The sequence below is a fragment of the Passer montanus genome, unplaced genomic scaffold, assembly GCF_014805655.1.
Source record: "Passer montanus isolate IOZ18808 unplaced genomic scaffold, ASM1480565v1 scaffold59, whole genome shotgun sequence".
In the NCBI taxonomy this organism is placed as follows: domain Eukaryota; kingdom Metazoa; phylum Chordata; class Aves; order Passeriformes; family Passeridae; genus Passer; species Passer montanus.
This window is the reverse complement of record NW_024370926.1, coordinates 157,903-180,565: the sequence shown is the minus strand read 5'-3', so window position 1 is coordinate 180,565 and position 22,663 is coordinate 157,903. Positions and strand designations below refer to the sequence as shown.

The window sequence follows — 22,663 nt, the reverse complement described above, 5'->3', positions numbered from 1 at the left end:
GGCCAGGGAGGTGCTGGGCTGTGTCCATGGCACCTGTGACAGTTGGTACGTGGCACGGAGCACAGCAGCTGCCTCTGCAGCTCCCTGGTGGCAGAGGCTGTCGAGAGCTCAGCACTGGGAAGCCTGCCTTGAGTGGAAAGTGAAGAGAAGTGCAGGAAGAGCTGCAGCAGTGCTGAGATGGTTGTGGTTGCAGGCAGCAATTGGAGGTGTTGCCAGCAGCAGACAGAGATGGGACTGAAGGAAACAAACATGGGGGAGCCAGAGCAGTAGAGTGAAGGGAGCAGGCTAAAGGGGAAAGTTCTGCTCCACTGTGGGGGGCTCACAGGGGATTCTCCAGCTTGCTGAGCACCATGAGTCTCCCATGGGATGCAGTGCCAGAGAGCAGACATGTCCTCAGCACAGGGCAGGCTGAGCAGGACAGGCCAGTCGGACTCAGCACGGAGTTGTGAGCTCGAGTTCTGGAGGATTTTGGGTGGGGACTGCTGCTGGCCAGTTCCTTCAGCCCAAGGAACAATCTGCATGGTCTGACACGTGTGTTGGGGCCAGTGCCAGTGTGAGTCCTCTTCCTCCTCCTGCTTCTGCAGCAGCACTCCTGCATCTCCAGGGAGAGCTTTTTCCAGAGTGGGTGGTGCTGGGAGGCACTGCTTGGGATGCAGGGCTTGGTTGATGCTCCTGTTTGCTCTGAGGTGATGAGGGTCCAGCTGTCCCTGGGCCGAGTTCTGTGTGCTGGCACCGACTCCTGGCTCCACAGCACAGGACAGGGAGCCATCGGTGCAGAGCGTGGCAGCGTGCACGTCTCTGGGCCTCTGTGCCCATCCCTGGGGCTCTGTGCCCGTCCCTGGGGCTCTGTGCCTGTCCCTGGGGCTCTGTGCCTGTCCCTGGGCCTCTGTGCCCATCCCTGGGCCTCTGTGCCCATCCCTGGGCCTCTGTGCCCGTCCCTGGGGCTCTGTGCCCGTCCCTGGGCCTCTGTGCCCGTCCCTGGGGCTCTGTGCCCGTCCCTGGGGCTCTGTGCCCGTCCCTGGGCCTCTGTGCCCATCCCTGGGGCTCTGTCCCTGGGCCTCTGTGCCCATCCCTGGGGCTCTGTGCCCGTCCCTGGGGCTCTGTGCCCGTCCCTGGGGCTCTGTGCCTGTCCCTGGGGCTCTGTGCCCGTCCCTGGGGCTCTGTGCCTGTCCCTGGGGCTCTGTGCCCATCCCTGGGGCTCCTGGCCCATCCCTGGGCCTCCATGCCCATCCCTGGGCCTCTGTGCCCATCCCTGGGGCTCTGTGCCTGTCCCTGAGCCTCTGTGCTCGTCCCTGGGCCTCTGTGCCCGTCCCTGGCCTCTGTGCCCATCCCTGGCCTCTGTGCCCATCCCTGGCCTCCATGCCCCTCTCTGGGCCTCCATGCCGGGCGCGCTGGTGGGAGGGAGCCCGTGCTGGCCTCAGTCACTGCAGACAGGATGGCAGGGCATGGTGCTGGGTCTCGAGCAGCTCGGGGCCCTCTCTGGCAGCTCCGTGGTGGCTCTGGAGCGGGGCTGGCAGCGTTGCCAGGCGGCTGCGGAGCCGGGGCCGGGGCCGGGGGAGCCCCGCGCTGGCAGGGCCCCCCCGCCAGGCCCGTGCCCCCCGATGCTCTTCCTCTGCAGAGTGAGGGATTGGCTCCCCCAGGCCGGGGTTGCTGAGCCTGCTGTGATCATGTCACGTCGGGCTCCGTCGATGTTAACATCTCATTATCTTTGTTACTGTAATTACATTATCCGCTGCTTTATGCAGAATTATTCTCCGAGGACTAATTGATGGATCCATGTTTAATTCATTAATCATTAGCATCAAATTCGACAATTACAGTGCACACTGATTGTGGAATTTCAAATGTAATGAGGGAAGAATTAACAAAGAAAAGGGAAAACCTGTTTCCCTGGCACACCGCTGCTCGCCGTGGGGGACAATGACATTGAGGGAAGAAGAGCAGTGAGAGCAGGGTGGTGCAGGTCATGGCAGACAGGAGGCTGGTGGATCATCTCCTGCCTTTCTCCTGGTTGTGGCTGCACGACAGATTCTTCAGGTCAGAGCAGGGTCATTAATCTACAAAATAATGGAAATGGGGACTCGGGAGGGAAAGCTCAGCTCTGACTTCTGAAACAAAGTTGGTTTTGCTTTCCCCCCCACCAGCAGCTGGGGTCACCCTGCCCTGGCGTGTGTCCAGGAGCATCCCAGGTTAAGCTGTGCCCCACACTTGGCAGGGAAGGCTGGATGGACTCTGGTGTCCCTGGGACTGGCCTGTAGTCCCACGGCTGCTGTTCCATGCACACGAGTGGCTCCGCCTGTGCTCGGTGTGTCCTGTGCTCTGCTCAGAGGCAGGGTCCTGTCCACTGTGCTCTTTGTGGTGCTCCCTGGGAGCTGGGCAGCAGAGGGAAAGCCAGAGCAGGGCCCCCAGTGCCCCCCCTCCAGCCTGAGGGGCTGCTTGGGGTGGGGGCAGTGCCCATGCACAGCTGGTTCTGTGCCAGCTGTGGGGACACACCCTCCCTCCCTCCTCCAGCTGAGATTTCTGCTTGCTCACTTGCCTTTCTGTAGAGTCTGACTGTAAAAGTCCAGTGTTAGTCACTGTGTCCACCAAGGGCAGGGGCTGGGAGTGGATGATCTTTGAGGTCACTTCTGACCCAAACCAGACTGGGATTCTGTAACTCAGACATGGCGATGCTGAGCTGAAAGGAAAAGGGTGAGGGTCTGTCTGTTCCTCAGTGTGGGACTTCTGCCCTTCCCAATAATATGTTAAAGGGTTGTTTGTAGTCTGAAGATGAAGCTGAGATGAGAGATTTACTAAAATTTATCTGTAATTAATATTTTGCATCATGAATCATGTATAAAATACTGCAAATTCATATGTATATTATAAATATTATACATTCACCATTACAGTCATACAGTAACCTCTTACTAATGTTTATCTGCATGTCTGAAGGTGGAGGATGAATCCAAATGTGAGGTTGAGCTGCTGCTGGTTTAAAGTTTTGCATTGAGTAGAAGCTGGAGATTGTCAGGACTCTGTGGGAAGAGGAGGAGCAGCCGGTGGCTGCAGCCGGGTGGGATGACACAGGTGGGACAGGAGCAGCAATCCTTGGTGCCTGCTTCTCGTGCTGGACAGAAGGCTGGAGGGCTGAGATTCTGCTGGTCAGAATGGCTCCTGCTCTTGGAACAGGCAGCTCCAGGGCTGTGTGAGCAGGGAGGGGTCCCTGGAGGGGATCGGAGCACGAAGGGAGCTGCTGGTGCTTCCCCCCTCCACACCCAGCTCTACCTGCCCTCCCCAGTGGGAAAGCAGACACTGACTTTCTCTGACCCAACAGTGTGATCACTAACCCTAATTAGGGGTAATTAGGGAGTTGATGCACTTATTCCTTACCAGATCACTAAGGAGCTGTGCAGTGCAGGGCTGAGCAGGGAAAAGGCCTTGGAGAAAGGAAGGAGGAGAGGAAGCAGGGAGGGAGAAGCGCAAGGCAGAGGAGTGCCATGGTGATCAGAGCCCTGCCCAGGGCTGGCCAAGGCGTCCAGGGCAGCCAGGAGGGCACAGGGCAGCCAGGGAGGCACGGGCACCCAGGTGGGCATGGGGCAGATAGCCAGGCTTGGGGGCTGCAGCTGTAGCTCTCAGCATCCTCAATTCTGGAACATCTGGCTCAGGTTCCTTGCATGGGGCACCTGGAAAAGCTACAGGGGCGTAATTAGTGGGCACCTGTGAAAATCTCAGTGTAAATAACTTGCCTGGTGCTGCCAGGGAGGGCTGGGCTGGAGGGGTGTCTGGTGTTCTCCAAGGTGGACTGGGAGCCTTCTCCAGCAAACCAAACTGTCTCATCCATACAGCCCAGGCTTGGCTGCAGGAGGGAGAGGGGCCAGGGAGTGACTTGTTACAGGCCACAGAGTCCTACTCTTTGGTGTCACACAGCCCCAGCTCATCCTGACCACGGGCAGCAGCTCCAGGGGTGTCTGTCTGGAGCTGCCCCTGCCATCAGCACACAGGGCCTTTGCTGGGTCTGCACAGTGCTGCTGGACAGGGAGTGTCCCAGAGCAACGTGGGAAAGCTCATCGCCAGCAGGCAAGGGGCACAGCCATCCTGTTCTCCAAACAGCAGGGCTTGCTCCATCCCTGGAATTATGCACCCCAGGAGGTTGTGCTGCTGCACACCAAGCAGCCTCTGTGGACAAAGCAGGCAGGGGTGGATAAAGCCTTGTATGAGTGAATGGCTTTAGAAACAGGAGTTATGCAGGAAAATACAGCAATTCGAGCATCCCCAGCTGGCCCCTCCCCAGCTGCCCTTGGGAGCTGGGGGCAGGGGCTGTTCCTCATCAGTCACTGCAGTGCTGGTCCAGCTCCACACTCCTTAGCAAGCCCAGAAAGTTCTGGCTGTGCTCCCTTCCCTCCTGCAGTTCTGTCTCAGAGCCAGGTTCCTGCTCCATCTACACACAGACGGGGATCCACGTCGGTGCTGCCAGTCCATGTCCCACTGCCACCACAGGGATCTCAGGGATCTGTTCTGGGCTGTGTTTTAGACAGCATTACTTGCAGATTTCCTGCAGGGACCGTAAGGACACCTCTCTTCACAGTCACAGAGCAGGAGAGTGATCTGGAGCACAGACCCTGCTTCCTTCATCTGCTTCTGCTGCTCATTCCCAGCACCTTGGTTCTCTGAGATAATTCTTTGTAACGTGTTGGAGAGTCACTGAGGGACCTTATGAAGTTGCACTAAAGCTTCCGTGGACTTCCTGAATGCTGGTTCCAAACAGCAGAGCAGCTCCCAGGGAGAACACCACTGTTACCCCAATCACCAAACTAAATTCAGTAGTGCCTTACGTAAAGGTGACTTGGCTGTATTGTGCTGGTGTTCAGGCAGAGTAACATTCAGATCAGAAATAGAGTATTGAACACATGCACAGACACATGCACACAAAAATGTGTCTGAGCCAATTTCACCAAGCTGGAAGCAATTACGTGCCAGATCTTTTGGGAGAAGGAATTTAAACAGGGGAAAAAAAAAGTGAAGCGTAATTAGGAGTTTTAAAAGAATATTTTACTGGATACCAGAAAGTTAAAAGGAAGGTTGTACTGCTTAAAAATATGTCAGTCTTGGTGGAGAGGAGATGCAAACTGTTTGTTCTCTGTCTCGATAGTGAGAAGGGGCAGGAGCAGGCGGAAGAGGCTGGCTGCGTGGTGCTGCTGTGGTTTGTGCTGTGTGTGTCTGAAAAGTGATAAAACTAACAGCAACATGATAAAGTCATGGGTAAGTGCTGAGCAGGGGCTGGAAGCCGCAGCCGGAGGAGGCTGTGGCTGTGCTGGCTGTGGCTCTGGAGGCTGTGGCTCCGTGGCACAGCCAGCTGGAGGAGGCTCCCGTGCCAGCGCTCCCGGCCCAACGCCCGCCAGCAGTGATTAATTGTGAGCAGCCCTCGAAGTGACCCTCCTGGCTTTATGGGAAGTGCTCCAGCTCCTTGTGTTTCCAGATTCACTGGCTGCAGCCACACAAAGGGCTGTGTCACCATTTGCTCTGGGCTCTCGGGGCAGCCTGGCAGCCTTACACTGCCCCACATCACACTCCGTGCCCACCAGGTCTAGGGAGGAAGTTAAACAACATTTGACAGATGGTGGTGATGAGGAATTTAGGAGCAAAGTCACTGATGAAGTGAGAGCACCAGCACAGCACAACTGCTGGGGAGACCCCCCCCATCTCTTTCTCTGTGGGGACAGGAGTGTCCCAGCTTACGGGGACACTAACACTGCCTGCCCCATTTTGGGGACATCTGCACAAGTCTGTCACTTCACTTCTGTTCCTTTCTCCCAGAGGAAAACCTCTCTTTCATCACTCTCACAGCTGCTTTACTTGGCAAAAACTCAGCTCCTGTGTCTCAGTTCCTGCTCCAGGTGCTGAGCACAGGGCAGCTCCCATGTCCTCCCTGCACTCTCTGTCTTGGTCTCTGCAGCGTGGTCTCCTTCACCACCATTCCATGCCAGACTCATCTTTGCCCAGTGCTGGGTGAGCCACTGCTTGGGTGGCTGCTTCACCCTGTCACCATTGTTCAGCCTGAGAGCCATGAGAACAGTCACTGCTCACGTATCTCACCAAGTCTCTAATCCTCAATTATTCACATTCCATGGAGTTTCCACACAACATACAAATAAAAGTGATGGATCCAGCTCACCTTCCACCTTGGCTGGCACAGGAGCCTGCACTGCCATGGCTGCACGAGGAGATGCAGAACAGGGACCAGTAGAGTTACAGACAGTGAAAGGGTTTTTTTCAAGTGTATTAGGAACTAATGAATCCTAACCCCAGCATTCTTTCATTACTGTATGGGAATAATAGAATGGTTAATAAGGAAAAAAAGCAAAGTGTTCAGTGAACACTCGTATTGGTGTTTGGGAAGAGGCAGGATGATGTATCTCAGCACAGAATGATGAATTCTTCATATTCCAGCTGTAATTAGGCAGCAAATTAAACAGCAGGTAGGAGATGTGGACATGTTGGAATCAGCAAGGCTGAATTATTTAATTCAGGAATTTCAGAAGATGCGGTCAAGGTGTGGATGGTAACAGTCAGTTTTGGGGTGGAGAGGACTTCCACAGAGCTCAGGTTAATGGATTTATGTGTACACAGGATGAGACTAAAAATGATGGACAGGAAAGGCTGTAAAAACCAGGAACTGCTCTCAGAATCACCTTGTAGGAAGATTCAATGAGCTCAATATATTTAACTTACTGGAGAAAAGGTTAAGAGATAATTTCAACACCACCTGTAAATACCTGTATAGGAACAGAAATTTGGTGAGAGAGCTCTTTATCAGATAAAATGTACCAGGATCCAGTGACAGTGGCAGAAGGAACACAACTCAGGCCAGAAATAAGGCCCAGATTTCAGCAGTGAAGGCAATTAACCACTGGAACCACTCACCCAGCATCACTGTGATCTCTCTGGCACCAGCAGTGTTCAAGTCAGGCTCAGATTTTCTGACAGATCCGTCACTGTTCGGGCAGGAGTGGCAGAGGGGCAGACCTGTGAGGTGACTTTGCACTGTGCAGCAAAGCTTGGGCAGTGCAGGGGCTCCTCTGGGCACTCCCTGGCTCCAGGTCTGCCACTGCTCTTCCAGCAATCCTCCTCTTCCTTGCAGAGCTCGCCTTCCCTGGCCACGGAGCTGCTCCGTGGCAGCGTGGGGTGCCTCAGCTGGCAGCGTGGGCGCTGTGTGGGGCTTGGTGCAGAGCTCAGGCTGGAGGCAGACGGAGAAGCTGCAGCTGCCCGCAGTGCCCAGGCTGGCAGAGTGCTCCCAGGGCAGGATTTAGGGGGCAGCGTCACTGAGGTGCCCACTGCCAGCTTTCTCCAGTCTGCTGGGCCCTTCTGGTCACCCTCTAAACCAGAGGTGGATTGCTGTGTTGTCTGGAGAAGCATTGGCTCATCCTGTGTGTCCTGGAGCTCTGGCTGGGGAGTGGGAGGGTGCCATGGCCACCCTCCCCATGCTGCTGCCACAGCCAGCCCAGGCTCTCAGCTGTCCCCGAGTCACTGTCACCATGCAGAGTTTTTTGTCCTGATGGTTTGTACCCACCACGAGTCAGCTTTGGTAGGAGCTGGGGTGTCACTTGGTTATGAGCATGTGCAGATGTCCAAAACCATGCTCTGCAAGGGCAGCACTGAGAGGGGAGGGAGATTCCCTGTGTCAGAGCATCTGTGAGGCCCAGTGCAAGGCAATGGCTCCTGCTGTGTGCAAGCTGGCAGATCCTGATGGCCCTGCTATGGAGCTGGGCTGGGAATCCTCAGTCGCCCAGCTTGGCTCAGTGATTCCACGCAGACATTGGGTGTCGGCAGAGCTGGGAAGGACACCTGTCCCTCTGTCAGCCCAGAACGTGCCCCACCACGCCTGGGAGCTGTGTGGTGCCCAGCATGGGGGCCAGCCCCAAGGAGAGCGCAGAGGGTGAAGTCTCAAATGACAGGTCTGCATCCTGGGGCTCCTGCTTGCTAGGAGCCAGCCCTTGTGTTTGGCACTCATGGAAGTTGTTCAGGAGGAAGGACCCAACAATGTCCAGGTAGCAGCAAGCAGTGCTCCTTAGAAACCCAGCCTGACAGAGACTCCTGACTCTGGCTCTGGGGCACAGGTGGCTCTGGGAGCAGCAGCCACGGGGGCTCCAGCACAGCCACCTTCCTGCCATGGCAGCTGCTGCCTCGTTGACACAGGGGTGAGGTATGTCCTCCCCAGCAGGGTGTTCACAGGCAGGCAGCTCTGCCAGGCTCCTTGGCTCTCACCTCCCTTCAAGAACCCGTTGGTTTCCCACTAGCTGCAGTTGTGTTCAGCCCAGCTCAGGGTCCTGAGCAGCCGTAGCTTTTGGGGAGGCTTTGAGCCAAATTCAGCTGCAGGCTCCAGCCAGGCTCTGGGGAGCCAGTACACTAAGGTGACTCACAATAATCCTGGTTTTTATTTGGAATAAATGATGACATGTTGGCAACAAGCGCTTGAGAGGCACAGTGACTGCTGGCTCCTTGGGACTGTTTGGCAGACAGTTAATAGCATTAATCTGCACTGTGCTGTTGGCCTCTGCAGTACCAGAGAAAACAGGGCTAGCCCCATGCCTGGGTGTCCTCACCCATCCTGGAGCTCCTCCATCACCCTCCTGAGCCACACGCTGACAGTTCCTGCACTGTGGTGCAGCAGCAGCATCCCTCTGCCTGTCAGGGAGCAGGGCCTGGCACTCCAGAGGAAAGACCTGCCCTGTACTTGGCCATAAACCCAGGGGGAGCCCAAAAGTTCTCTCCAGCTGGTGCCTCTTTAAAATTCAGCATAGCGTGTTCCCTGTGCCAAAATTTGATTCCTCCACACTGTAAGGGCCTGGTAGCAGCATCCAGTATAATGTTGCCAGGAAATTTTACCAGATCCTGTGTTTTATTTTGCTAAATTGCTCTTGAAAATATTAAAGAGATCCTAAAAAAGATCCTCAAGTGACTCTGCAAATGACCTCCTTCCTGAGTGGTGGTGCACTTTTGGCTAACTCCCCTTTATCCTGTTCCCTGGGCAGCCACACCCTAATGAGGAATTCCCAGTTTGCTCTGATCCAGGTGTTTCCCCAAAGCATCTGGGCTGCCACATGTCATGCCTGGGAAAAGGCCATTCTGGTTTTAGGTAATTTTCCATCCAGTGCCACGTGGTCAGTTGGGCTGTACTGAAAAGGCATCAGGGAGCCATGTGAGTGTTTTTTGGGGGGCTTGAGGAAACTGACTGGGATAGGGACTTGGGGAACTGTCAGCAGTTTGGGGGTTCAGTTCCTGCAGGTGTTGGCCCAGAGGCATGTAGTGTTTACATGTCACTTACACGATGGACAGGGAACATATCCAGCAGCTGCCAGGATGTCACTTCCAAAGGGATGCAATTCCTGAAGCTCTGGCCTTGCTGGGAGCACCCAGCAGCTCCCTCGAGAAGCCAGAGCTGCACAGAACAATGTCTGTGAGTGAGCAGAGACTGGGCTGTGAGGGAGTTCCCCCAGCTGGGTGACTGCAGGCAGCTGGAGAGAGGTGCAGGGAGCCTGGAGGGGCTGCAGAGGCTGATGGAAGCTGTTCCTTCTTTCAGAATGGAACACTGGCATTTGTGGCAGTCTGTGCTGCTTCTCAGAAGTGTGATGAAAGGACATGTCCTGGTGTGCTGGGGCTCCTGGCCTGGCTGGCTGAGGGAGCAGGGGTCAGATCTGCGCTCCCTAGGGCCCTGCAGGACTTTCCCCTCTGCAGGAGGAGCTTCTCCCAGACCCTCTGTGTCTGTTCTCCCTTCTTCACCTTCCTCTGCTTCGTGGCTGTGGCCATAACCAGGGCTGGGGGCACTTGGGGCTTGGTCCTGGCAGACACTGTCTGAGCTCTGAGCATCCCAGCCCATCGCAGTCCAGCGCAGTCCACCCCACCCCAGCCCTGCCCAGCCCTGCCCTGCCCTGCCCAGCCCAGCCCTGCCCTGCCCAGCCCATCCCATCCCATCCCAACCCATCCCATCCCAGCCCAGCCCATCCCATCCCAGGACCCAGCCCAGCTCATCCCAGTCCCAGGACCAAGCTGATCCCAGTCCCAGGAGAGCAGCGTTGTCCCTGCTTCAGCAGCAGCAGGCTCCCTCCCACGAGGAGGCAGAGAGGAGATGGATGCAGCAGTCAGGAGCAGAGCGCCAGCTAATTACCCTTCCGAGTGTGTCTTGTAAATTAAGGGCTAATTAGAGGCAAAGTCAGTGTCATGGTTTTACACGTGTTTCTGTGGCGCTGAACAAGGGGAGGGAGGGGGAACATGCAGCAGCCAGAGTGGAGGCAGGAACGTGGTGGGGCTCTGCAAGGAAGGTCCTGGCAACTTGGGTCAGGCTTGTGGGAGCACAGGGTGCAGGTCACCAGGGCCTGGCACTTTGGGGTGCAGGGAGCTGTGTCCCTGCAAGCCCTCCCTCAGCACTGCTGGCAGGTGGGGTCTGCAGGGGGGGCTCGCAGGGGGTCCCTGCACAGCCCTGCAGGGAAAGGGCGTTGTGGTGCAGGGTGAGTACAGGGAAGAGGAGGGTGGGAGTTACGTGCTATGCTGGTGATGGAGTGGTGGCAATGATGATGATGGTGGTGGTGGTGGTGGCACAGTGGGTGGCAGGCATGCCACCAGGCATGGTGCAAGGGCTGGTGGCAATCTCACCCCTCCTTGCAGCCCTTGCCTTTGGAGGGGGTATTTGGATCTTGAGCTGTCCCGTCAGACACTCGGCAGCCCTGGCTGTGCTTGGGTCTAAATAGCAACACTTGGGTTTTCATGGGAGCAACAAGGACAGAAACACACATTTATGTATGAGCTCTGGGGCTTCACATGGGGTTTTGTGGGGCTCTGCTTTTTGTAGAGGGTGGGGCAGCACAGGGATAGGTTGGCCAGGGAGGTTATGCCACCTCCCTCCTTAGACATGCTCCAGACTCATCAGAAACAGTCCAGGGCCACTGGCTCTGGGGGGCTCTGCTTGAGCCAGGCTGTACAGGACGATGGCAGAGCTCCCTTCCACCTCAGCCATGCTGGGATCCATGAGAGCCAGTGAACGTGGATTCCCACAGGAAGACAGGTGAGCTGTCCTGGCTGTAGCAGCTCCCTCTGAGGAGCTGCTTCCACAGGTGTTCCTTTGCTTCTGTGGAAGGCTCCCACTTGTACCAGTCCCACTGGACCAATGGTTTCTCACAGCCCAGCTTCGTCGTGACTGCAGGGCTGAGCTGTGGGTGTGCAGCATCTGGAGCTGTTCTGTGGCCCTGCCCTGGGCCATGGCCAGGTGGGCTGCACTGAGAGTCCCAGCTCAGTGTCTGTGCCTGCGGGCAGGGAAGGAGGAGATGTAGCTGTGTAGTAGGGACAGAGCCCTTGTCCTGAGCTCCCAGAGCTCCCAGAGCACTTGCTCTGCAGTGGCTGGAGCAGAACGGCCTGAGGGGAGTGTGGGAGAGGGCAGGTGCAGAGGGATCCCTTGGGCCACTGTCCTCTGTGGCTGATTGCCTGCAGACTGAGCGGGAGGGTGTGTGCTCCCTGCCAGAACCATTTTGTTTGCTGTTCTGGACGTTTTGGGTATTCCTGTAATCCAGAAACACTTGACCCATTTTTCATCACTAAATGATCATGTCCTCTGTGACAGTCTCTAGTCCCAAAATCACTCCTCTCTTGGGGGTTCAGGTTTCTGGGCTCAGCCACAGCAGTTTTGAGCTAGTGGAAAAAGCAGCTTCCATCTGCCATCCTGTTCCCCTGCTTGTTTCTTTGACACCCTCCATGTGATTTCACGCTGTCTCCCAGTGCCCCCAGCATGGCTGGATTTCCTGCCAGGGACACACAAGAAAGTGAAGTTGAGAGATGAAAGTGGGTGTGCTGGTTGTGGGGTGGGTTTGGGTTTGCTCAGGGGCCAGAGGCTGTAGTGAAAATCATGACTGTGAGCTCCAGCTGTGGGAAGCTGAATGCCAGAATCCCCAGCTGTGCATTCCAGGGTGCTGCACTGCAGCCCACTAAGCTGGGGCTCCCTCTGGGAAGCGGGGTGTGCTGGGCTCTTCTGTCAGCACCTTTGGGGTGATGCACAAGCACTACCCCTTGGGAGAGGAGAGCCAGGGAGAGCCTGTCCTCACGTGGAGCCACCCGAGGGGTGTGACACCAGGTACGGGGCAGCTTTGCTTCTCCCCTGTGCTGCAGGCAGCAGTCAGCCCGTGCTCGTTGCTCTCTCTTGCAGGTGCTCCCCACTCGACCAGCAGCACCTCGCTGCACTCCGAGCGCTCCATCAGTGGCATCAACCTCGTGGGCTTCAGCTCCAAGCCGGACGGGATGCACCAGCGCTCCTACTCCGTCTCCAGTGCAGACCAGTGGAACGAGGCTGTGGCCATCCCCGGCAGCTGCCCCAACCCCTGTGAGTAGCCCTCCTGGCCCTCTCCCCTCAGCCACAGCAGGTAGGGGAGCTCATTTCAGCAGAGGGGCAGGTCTGGGCTCTGCCCTGTGGCTGCGAGCCCATAGTCTGCTCGGGAGTGTCAGACACAGCCTCTGGGCCTCGCTGGGGCTGTGCCCCGTAGCGAGGGTCAGCTGGCAGTGTCCCAGCCAGGGCAGAAGCTGTCCTGCAAGGCAAGGAGCAGCTCCAGCCAAGGGACGCTGCTCTGCAGCAGGATGGCTCCGAGCCCTCTGCTCTGACCTTGCTCTGAGCTCTGCGTGCTGGGGTACGGGGGTACATCCCACTGCTTTCCCATCACTGCACCTTACCGGCACCCCCACCTCCCAGATTTCGGGGCACTTGAAGGAATAGGAGTGATTCCTGTCTCTGGAGCACACACTGAGCACGGCCCACCCCCTCCCCCCACGCTCACTCGCTCTCAGTGATGTTTCAGGACAGTTGAGTGAATTAAAATAATTCATACATTTCCCAACGTAGCCACTTTGCCGAATTGGAAAATAAATGCTTTTGTGCTGCATTCATCACTCCTTCGTTCCTGGCTCTGCCGCCGCACTAAAAAAGCAGTTAAATGCACATCAAGAGTGGAGGAGCCATTTCCATGCCTGCTCGCCCCTTGTAGTTCTCATTAGCGCGGCAGCCGCCCCCCCGCCCGCTCCCAGGGGCTTTCGCAGTTTAAAGGAGCCTCTTTATGATCATTACCGGAGTCCGACTGTGCGGGCGCCATTTGCAGCTGAGGAGGCTCCTCATTTGTAACTGTGAAAAACTATCAATTTCAGCGCGCCTGATGCAGCGGCTCCATCATTGGCCCCATCAGCTCCCTGCTGGAAGCGAATTAATCAGACTGTTACTGCTGATGGGGCAGCGCGGGCGAGGGGAGCGGAAGGGCGCAGCGCTGAGCGGGATGTGCCGCAGCCCCTCGCCCTGGACGCGGGGCAGCCTTTGCGAGGGGCTGCTCACGGCTGTCTGCCTGTCCCCGTGCGGGCAGGGACCCCGGCCCGGCCCCCCGAGCCCCTGCGCGCCCCGGCGTGCCCAGCAGCAGCTCCCTGCCCTCCCGCAGCCCCGCACGGGGTGCGTGCCTTGGCACGCGTCGCTCCTGTGCCACCAGCCCTCCGGGGAGCAGCTCCTTGCCCCAGCTCCCTCCTGCCCCAGGAGCTGCCCTGGCAGGTCTCATCCTTCCTCCCAGCACCCCTCTGCGGAGCTGGGGGCTGCTGCGGCCATGCTGTGTGCTGCTCTGCCCTGCCCTGCCCTGCCCTGCCCTGCCCTGGGGACACAGGACAGCAAGCCAGCCCATGCCCCATCCCTCTGTTCCCTGTCCTGCCCCCATCCCTCTGTCCCCTGTCCTTCTGCCCCCATCCCTCTGTCCCCTGTCCTTCTGCCCCCATCCCTCTGTCCCCTGTCTTTGTGCTCTCCATCCCTCTGCTCCCTGTCCTTCTGTTCCTGTCCATGGAGGAGCTGTCCATGCTCACAGCACCTGGACCAGTCTGCCTCTTCTGTGCACAGTAACTGAAGACTCAAATGAGAGCTGATCTGCACGGCCTGCTGTAGCAGGAAAAGAAATAATGTTTTTAAACTAAAAGTGGGTGAGGTTAGACTAGATATAAGGAACAGATGTTTTATTGAGAGGGTGGTGAGGCAGCAGGGTGCCCAGAGGAGCTGTGGTTGCCCCATCCCTGGCAGTGTCCAAGGGCAGGTTGGACAGGGCTTGGAGCAGCCTGGGACAGTGGAAGGGTCCGTGCCCATGGCAGGGGTGGCACTGGGTGAGCTTTGGTCCCTTCCCACCCAAACCATTCTGTGATTCTGTGCTGCTGCTCCTGACAGTGACATGCAGGGATGAGGTGTCATCTCTGCTCACTGTTGTCCTGCCTGCTGGTGGCTGCTCACCCAGGGGCCAGCTGTTCTGGAGGGCCACAGCACAGCCTGGGCCGCTTGCCTGGGGGCCCCAGGCAGTTCCCAGCACTGCCTCCCTGCTCTGTGCCCCCACAGCCACAGCTGGCAGAGGTGGCTTCTCAGTGTCCTGAGGGAGGGGGCATTTGTGGGGGGCAGCACTTTGCACATGGCAGGGCGTGCTGAGCTGAGCAGCACAGCCAGCCTTCCCTGGAGGAGCTGAGCTGAGGGAGCCTGTCCTGCACCACACCTAAACCCAGCTCTGCCAGGGGCCAGGCTCTCTGCTGCATTTCCAGTTCTGCATGGCAGGGCAGGTGAGGAGTTGTTCTGTGCTCAGAGCTGATTTTGGGCACATAGCAAGGCTGTAGGCTCCCATCCCAGCTCCTGGGGACAGGCTGTCTGCTCTGGTTGTGCCTGGAGAGCACGTGGAAGAGCAATGGGATGGGGCCAGACAGCCATATGAACATGCTCCAGCACATTCTATATCTGTCCCTTATGCAGGAGCTCTGCAGCCCACCTGTGGGGTCCCAGGGTCCCCCCTAAGGCTGACTGGTTTGGAGAAGGGCCCAGGAGGTCCCAGGTGTGCCTGTGAAAGGTTCCCTTGCTGAGCTGGGGCTCTGGAAGTCCTTGGGTGGGTCAGAGGGGTTTGGTTGTCCTGCTGGGGAAGGAGAGGGTGAGCAATGCCTGATCTAACAGGGGGAGTGTGTTCCATGTGCTGCCCCCACCCCATTGCCATCCTGTCCCCATCCACGGGGGCCCTGCAAGTCCCCAGCTCTGGCGTTGGCTGCTGGGCAGTAAGAGCAGGGAGTGGGTGATGATCCCTCAGGAGCTGCCAGGCTCTCAGCAGGCCACAGGAGGGGGAGTGCAGAAATGTGACCCCTGTCACTGAGCCTGGAGTGGGGCTGGGTGCCAGAGGTGTGGGATTTGGCCCAGGGAGCATCGTGGTGAGCAGGTGGGCAGCAGAGGGAGGATGGAGGCACCACGTGTAGCCACTGAGAAAGTTCAGGTCCCCTGTGACATATGGCTGGGAGCTGAAGGTGCTTCACACCTGCTCTAAGCACGGTCCTGTAGCAGGATCAGTAATTTATATTTGGAAAACTGGAGTCTGATTTTATTAGATTTATCTCTCTTAATTGTCAAGGGTGAGCTATTTCCCCATGGATAAATAGCAGCAGAAACACCCTACTGGTGTGTGTCAGTGCAGGAGAAACCAGAGCTGGGAGAGCTCCAAGGCTGCAGCCTCTCTCAGCTGTGTGAGGGGGACACCAGCTGCACCTCCATCCCTGCCTGGCAGCTCCTGGCCTCTCACCCTCTGTGCCTCTCTCCACCCCACTTTTGGTGTTTGTCGAGACCAGCCAAGCCCCAGAAACGGGTCTGACCAAGCCAGGATGAACCGAGGGAGCAGAGGATGGGCTGGGGTGGGAGAAAGGCTTGGCAGCTCCCTGCCATCCCACTGCTGGAGCTGCTGCCCTTGTGCAGCGCTGTGGTTCCTTTCTTAACTCCAGGTGCCACAGAACATGGAAATGGGAAGTCAGGACTTGCTGGGAGACACTGGACTGTGGCAGAGAGGACGGCAAGCTGCCTGGGGCAGAGGTCCTGGCCATGGAGCTGCCACCTATGCCCTGGGGTGGGTGGACACTGGAGAGGCAGGAGTGGATTTAGGAGAGGGTTAACAGTGCAGCGAGGACTCCTGCGCCTCGTTGCCTTCCCCGGAGTCTGCATTTTTATGCTGATTGGAAGCCTGCGCTGTGTGTGCTGCTGAAATTGAATGTCAGGCTTTTGATTTTGTTGCTGGTCTCTAATGAAATTTGACATTTAATGGTGAGTGCAGCGGCAGCGTGTGTGTGTGTGATCGGAGCTTGATTAGCGCACTCTAATTGACAGTAATTAGGCAGCTCCCTGATTGTTTCTAATTCTGCTATTAATTGTAAGGAACAGTATGATTGAGGATAAATTTGGTGCGTTGCTGCTGGGGATGCAGCTTCTTCAGCTCCGTATCGGAAGCCTATTGAGCCCATCACGCTCAGGTTCCTGAGTGTGGCAACCCCAGTCACCTCGTCTGGCAGAGCAGCGCTGCGAGGGCAGGCTTCTGCAGGGGCTCTGCAGATCTGCCCCAGAGAGCCAGATCACCCGGGCTGTCCCTTCCCAAAACGCCTGTCCAGCCCTGTGAGGACACGGCCCTGTGGGAGAGCTGGGGCCTCGGGCTGCTCCAGAGGTGCTGCTGCACGTGTGCGGCTGCGCGGGTGCCGGCGCTGTCCCTGTGTGATGGCTCTGCATGGATCCCATGCAGACGGGGTCCAGCCTGACTGCCCAGCAGCTGCCCTGAGCTGCAGTGGGTGTGGGAGTGGCCCTGTGCCATGGAGCTGGCTGGGTCCTGCCCTGTCTCATGGGGTCGTGTGGGTCGAGCCAGCCAAGTACTGGGGCTGGCCCCAGAACACTTCAGTGTCTCTGGGAAGAAGAGCACTGTCCCATGTGCATGACTTGCCTTATTTTTGTCCCCAGCTAACGGTACTGCCGACTCCCTCAGCTCCAGCCCAAACATTTCCAGTGCCGCCAGCCCAAAGCTGGAGCCGCCTCCGTCACCACATGCCAACAGGAAAAAGCATCGCAGGAAAAAGAGCACGGGGACAACTCGGCTTGATGGCCCCAGCACGGCAGCAGAAGGTAGGAGGGGTCTGCCTGGAGCAGCTCTGCAGCTCAGAGGGTCCTGCAGTGCTCTCCGGGTGCCTGGGGCTTGGAGTGCTTCTCATGTGGGGCTCGCTGGTGACCTGGGGCTCAGAGCTCTCCCTGTCCAAGCTGCTTGGGCTGAGGCAGGAAAGAGCTACCAGCCTCTCTGATCTGCCTTTCCCTCCATTTCCCACGTGCCCTGCAGAACCACCATCACGCCTGTGCGTGCTCAGACAGTCACTGGTAATTAAAATTGCTAACTGCAATAGCAGACCTGAGAGTACACCATATGGTTAAGGTGTGCTCTCAGACACTTTCCACCACAAGGACTTAATTCCATTTACTTGTAAATTGGCCGGACATTCATATTTTAGAAGACCTGTGCTGGGCACTCAATAAGCTTCTGTAGTGAACCAAAGTAAAGACAGAATTCAGAGGGGAGGAGGTTGCAGTACAAGTGTTTGAAGCTAACAGTTGCTACAAAACAAACCAGGAAATATTAGTCTGTACCTGAAGTGCTGCAGCTGTCCTGGCACCTTGCTCCAAATCACGTGTCTGCCTGCAGTCCAGCAGCCCAGGTGTCCCACAGCAGAGCAGGTCAACTTCTTGTTCTTGGAATCATTGCTTTGATAATTTGCAGAGTTGGGCAGCTCTGTTGGGTTTTTTTGCTGTTGTAGGTGTCTGCATCTGAAAGACACAAGTCTAAGACAGGCTTCCCCTCTGTGGTGGTTGATAGAGGAACTTTGAGCATCGTTTGAGTCTGTCAAACTGGTGTCCCATGGATAGCAAGAAGGATTGCCTGTACTTGCACTTTGTTCTTAGCTCTGTGTGTATGTGGCCTCCTCAGACCCATTGTTGCCCTGCCCAAATTGTTTTGCAGTTCTCAGCCCAGTGCTTGGCAAAAGGAGAGGCTCATTCTTGGTACAAACAGTGGGACAGTGAAGGAGGGGATGGTTTTGCACCCCCACACGTAAGACTGAGAAAGCATGTGCTGAAGTAGTGTGCTCTGCCCTGTAAATAAAATGCTAAGAGAGTTGTAAAGCAGGTCCAAAGCTGACCTCGGTGTGGTGACTGGGTTTGTGATGTGGACATGAGGGCTCTCCACTGACCACAGCAAAGACCAAGAAGCACAGGGCTGAGAGCAGTGCTTGCAGAGGAGGTCTGGTCCTGTGGCTGCTCAGCGCAGCTGACAGTGTGGGAGGTGCAGAGCTGGGACCTGATGTTACACAGAATGGGATGCCATTTCGTAGTGAAAAAGGGAATTGAATGTGGGAACACTTTTATGAAGCAGTAACACGGACTAACCACTGCTTGAAGTCTTAAAATTTGATTAGTTCCTTTTCAAGAACACATGCGTGCTTGGCAGGAGTCCCAGCCCTCTGCTCCCACATGCACAGGCTGGAGGGCTGTCACCCTTCTCCTTGTGTGCCCAGGACAGGAGTCTTGAGCAATCCCAGTTTTTCATCATCCCACAGGCATGTGTTTTCAGACACATGCTCGCTCTTTCTGTCCTCCCTGGTTTGGCAGCATCCCTGCAAGGTGGAGTGATGGGGGTGGAGACATGGGGCAAGAATGAGGGCATCAGAGTATTTTTGTTGTTTCCTGCACTGGTCCTTGGCTGTGGTGGTGAGCTGGGCAGAGGTCTGTCTTACCTGAAGTGTCTCAGATTTATATAGTTAATTTAAAGCCCTTTCAGGTGTTTTAGCAATGTAACTTTTTCCTACAGTGTGCATTCCTTGGCATTTTTCAACACAGAACTTCATTTACCAGTGTCAATTACCAAACTTCATGTGTCACTGCACAGACCTTGCAGTCTGTGGATGCTCCTGCTGCCATTCCTCAGGAGGAATCCCCTCTCTGTGATCTGCAGTGCCAAAGTGAGTGGCAGCAGGCGGCCGAGCTGCCCTGGTGCTGCAGAGGAAGGAGCAGGGCAGGGGTGAGCAGAGCACGGCACAGCAGAGGGGCAGGGCACAGGCAGCCCTCCCTCCACGTCTCCAGCATGAATCCAGGCTGTCCAGGCCCCTGTGTCCTTCTCCAGAGAGTGAGCAGGTGCAGCACCTGCCAGCTCAGTGCTGCAGTGGGGCAGAGCTGGAGGATCCAGCTGCTCCCAGACCTGTGTGGGGCACAGTGGTGCCGTGGGCTGCTGTGTGGTGGGTTTCTGGCTTTTGGTCAGCTACTGACAAACTGAACTTGCATTTCATTTTTGAAAGAATCTATAGTATTATTAGAAATAATATATTAGAAAGTTGATCCAATTGCAAAATTGGAGTTCCAGAGGCTGGGTCAGTTCTGTCATGCTCCCATCAACAGGACCTGCTGCTGGGGGCAGCAATTGCAAAATTGGAGTTCCAGAGGCTGGGTCAGTTCTGTCATGCTCCCAGCTTGCCCTGCATCAACAGGACCTGCTGCTGTGGGCAGTGTCCGTGCCAGCAGAACCATGCTCCAAGTCCATGGGAGCAGGCACTGTTGCTGCACTTAGAGCTTCCCAGCTTGGTTTTAGCCAGTTCCAGCAGCAATGAGCTGTGTGCCCCATTTTGGCATGAGGGGGACATCCTGCTCAAGAGAGGACCATGTGCATCCCTGTGCTCACTGTGAATTCAGGAGCTGGGTCACACATCCTCTCCATCCCCTGCCTGCCACGTGCCTGCTGCACAGCTCCTGCCCTGGTGCCTTTGTGGGTGACTTGGCTGGTCTCTCTCCTGCTCTGAGCCCCAGGACTGTTCCAAGAATGGATGCAGCTCTGGACGCTGCAGCAGCTCCTCACCAAGACCAGCAGGCCAGGGCAAAGGCAGAGGAGTGGGTGACTCTGGGACTGGTGTTCAGGTGGCCCCCCGTGGTGGGTCACTGTCCTGCATGACAAGCAGAGACTGGCAACAAGTACGAGGAGGTGCTGAGCCTCTGCTTGAGGTCCCATCCCAGTGTCTGAATGGTCCAGCTGTGAATCCTGGGCGGAGCATTGCCCCACACCATGGGCATGGCCAGTGGTTTGTGTCGTGGACTGGTGTCCATAAGTGTGACTGATACCCCTTGAATCTTTTTTAGCTGCTTTGAACAGTTACGGCAGGTTTTTTTCACAGCAGGGTAATTTGAGTTTTTTGCTTCTGCATAGTCAGCACAGTGGAAGTGTGAAATTGCTGTGCCAGGAGCAGGGCTGCTGGGCCTGTGGCAGAGCTGCCATCCCTTGTGGCTGAGCTGCTGTCCCCTCGTGGTGCTCATCCCTCTGTAGAGGGTTCACTGTGCTGGCAGGGGCATGGGGACAGCCCAGTGAGGAGCCATGCTTTCTGTTAGCTCACGTCAGTGTGGCTGTACTGGTGTGGGGAGTACTGTGGAGGGACACCCCCAAAACTTCCCACCCACCAGGAGCTGCATGGGGCCAGGCAGGTGTCAGGCTCAGCCGCTGTCACAGCATCCCTGTGGGCAGGAGCAGCCCTGGGGTATGTGAGGGAGCAGGTTTGGACTGTGCTCAGGCTGCCTGCACCTGCCTCCTCCCGCCCCACGGCGGTGAGCTAGGCACGAGCAGCTCAGGTTAGCATCCTGGGAAAGTTGGTGAGGTCTGGGGATAAATTGCCATCAGTTTATCTCATTTAGGAGGTAATCAGAGCCAGGGACGTGCAGAGCAATTGAATCTTAGTTGTTCTGAAGTATCATAAATCAAACGAGCTGTTGCTTTTTTACATGGGCTCATGTTAAAGAGAGCTCCGTGTCAGGCTGCCAGGGAGCATCCACAAACTATGGCAGGCGTGGGATTGGGCTGCCGGAGATGTCACCAAACTGGGGAGTGCAGCTCAGGCTGTCAGGGAGCACCCACAGGCTGGCAAACACATGTCAGGCTGTCAGGGGACGGAGATGCTCATCCCCGTGGTGTAGGTGCAGTGTCATCCTGCACGGACCATCAGGAGAGTCTGCTCTGATCAGAGCCCAGCACAGCTCTGTGGCCAGGAGCGCCCCGTCCTGCCACGGAGCAGCCCACAGCCCCCCTGGACCCTGGAGCAGCCTGCCTGGACCCTCGGCCCCTGTTCAAGCTTCCAGCAGGGCCAAAGAGCCAGCAGACACGGCTGAGGGCAGCAGCACCTTTGCGACGCTCCCTGCTCCAGTCTCCCCATGGCTGCCAGAGCTCCGGGGATAATGAACTTCTCATGTGCTTAAAGAGTGATGCAGGGTGCATGGCGAGAAGCTGACAGCCCCTTAATGTGCTTCTCAGTGGCGGCCAAACGACGCGGTTTTGTCTTTGTTTTTTAGTTTTAAAACCCACAGGAAATTGATGGCCAGTAAAGAGTTGTGTTGGGGCGATGTGCGTGATTAATGCCAACTGTCAGGGGCTGTCGAGGCCCATCGTGGCAAGGCAGGAGTGTGAGGCTGAGCCGTGCTCACCAGATTGCTGGGGATTCCAGCTGCTATCGCTCAGCTCCCGCCTGCCCCACACAGCTTGTGTCACCCGCGCGCTTCCTTCCACCAAGCCTCTTAATTCAGTGCTAACAAGTCACTCCAGCTCATTATGGACCTGGGAGCTCCCTGCTCAGTCCTGGCGGGAGGGAGGCAGCCTGTGCTGGGCATCTCGTGGTTCAGCTGGTCCCCTGTCTCCATCAGGTCCCACCCCTTCAGTCTGTGATTCCTGGGGGACCTTACACAGCTCCGTGTTACCCCTCTGAGAGACCCTCATGCACGCACCCCTGACCCTGACAGGCCTCTGCTCACACCATGAAGCCCACGCTGTCGTGCCCTCCCTCCTGTGTCCTGCCTCCCTGATGCCTGCACACACCCCCAGGCCTGCCCGCGGTGCACACGCTGCACCCCACATTGCTTCCTCCCTGCCCCGTACACAGAAATGGCACTGCTCGTGCCATGTACACAGACATGACACTGTTGGACCCTTACATGACCCCCCTGCACACCCCTGTGCCCCTGTGGTGTCCCTTGGGAGCACCTGCTCCTCCTGACACACTGTGTCCTTCCCCACACGTGCCACACACGTTTGGGACCCCAGCAGATGCCCCCTTGCCCAGCTCAGTGTGCCCCTCCACGCTCGAGTCCCGCGCTGCTGCAGCCCCACGCCATCGCTGGCGGTGACTGCCAGCTCAGCCTGGGGCACTGTGGCCCTGGGGGCACCGGGACAGCGGCACTGGGGGGTCTCCATAGCGCTGCTCCTGCTGCGCTCTCCCGGCGACTGTCCCCGCGGAGGGCCTGTCCCTGTCGCACTAATACAGGTTGGGAATATTGGGTTTAATGATCTGCAAAATGAGGAGGTAGCGAGCTGACATTTACGAATGGTGCTGCATCCCTCTCTTCCCAGACGCCTGCTAATTTGTTGATATCCCAAACACCTCATAATGATATGGTACAGTCGCAGCTTGCAAACAAGCACCCGCGGCCAGGGGCTGCTGGCTGCCCTGCTCCAGGACCCTTCTCACAGGCCTGGCAGCCAGAGAGCAGAACTGTGGGCCAGGGTCTCCCTGCATGTCTGACAGGACCTGCCCTGGTTCCTGCCGTGTGCCCCACGGAGGGGCTGGAGGCATCCCCCCACCTCCTCCCTGTGTGACTACCCAGATCTCTGGAGGCACTTCTACTGTGGCAGCACAAAGTGGGAGAAGGGATGGGAGTGGGAGAAGGATGGCATGCAGGGAGAGGCTGGATGTGACTGGGAGATGGTGAAGAGGTGACAGAGGAAACTTCTCCTTCAGGAGTGGGGCTCGGTGCCAGCTCTGCTTCCTGTGTTGCTGATGTTGAGTGGAATCC

At 57.0% G+C, this 22,663-nt stretch overlaps 1 protein-coding gene across 1 annotated transcript in view; it reads left to right on the top strand.

Moving 5' to 3' along the window:
• The window catches only part of AGAP3 (ArfGAP with GTPase domain, ankyrin repeat and PH domain 3), a 74,942-nt gene that overhangs the window by 43,793 nt on the left and 8,486 nt on the right, over positions 1–22,663 (top strand). The window contains exons 12-13 of the mRNA XM_039726475.1: positions 12,170–12,343; positions 16,766–16,927. Coding sequence (XP_039582409.1) covers positions 12,170–12,343; positions 16,766–16,927 — 336 coding nt within the window. The remainder of the gene's footprint in view (positions 1–12,169; positions 12,344–16,765; positions 16,928–22,663) is intronic.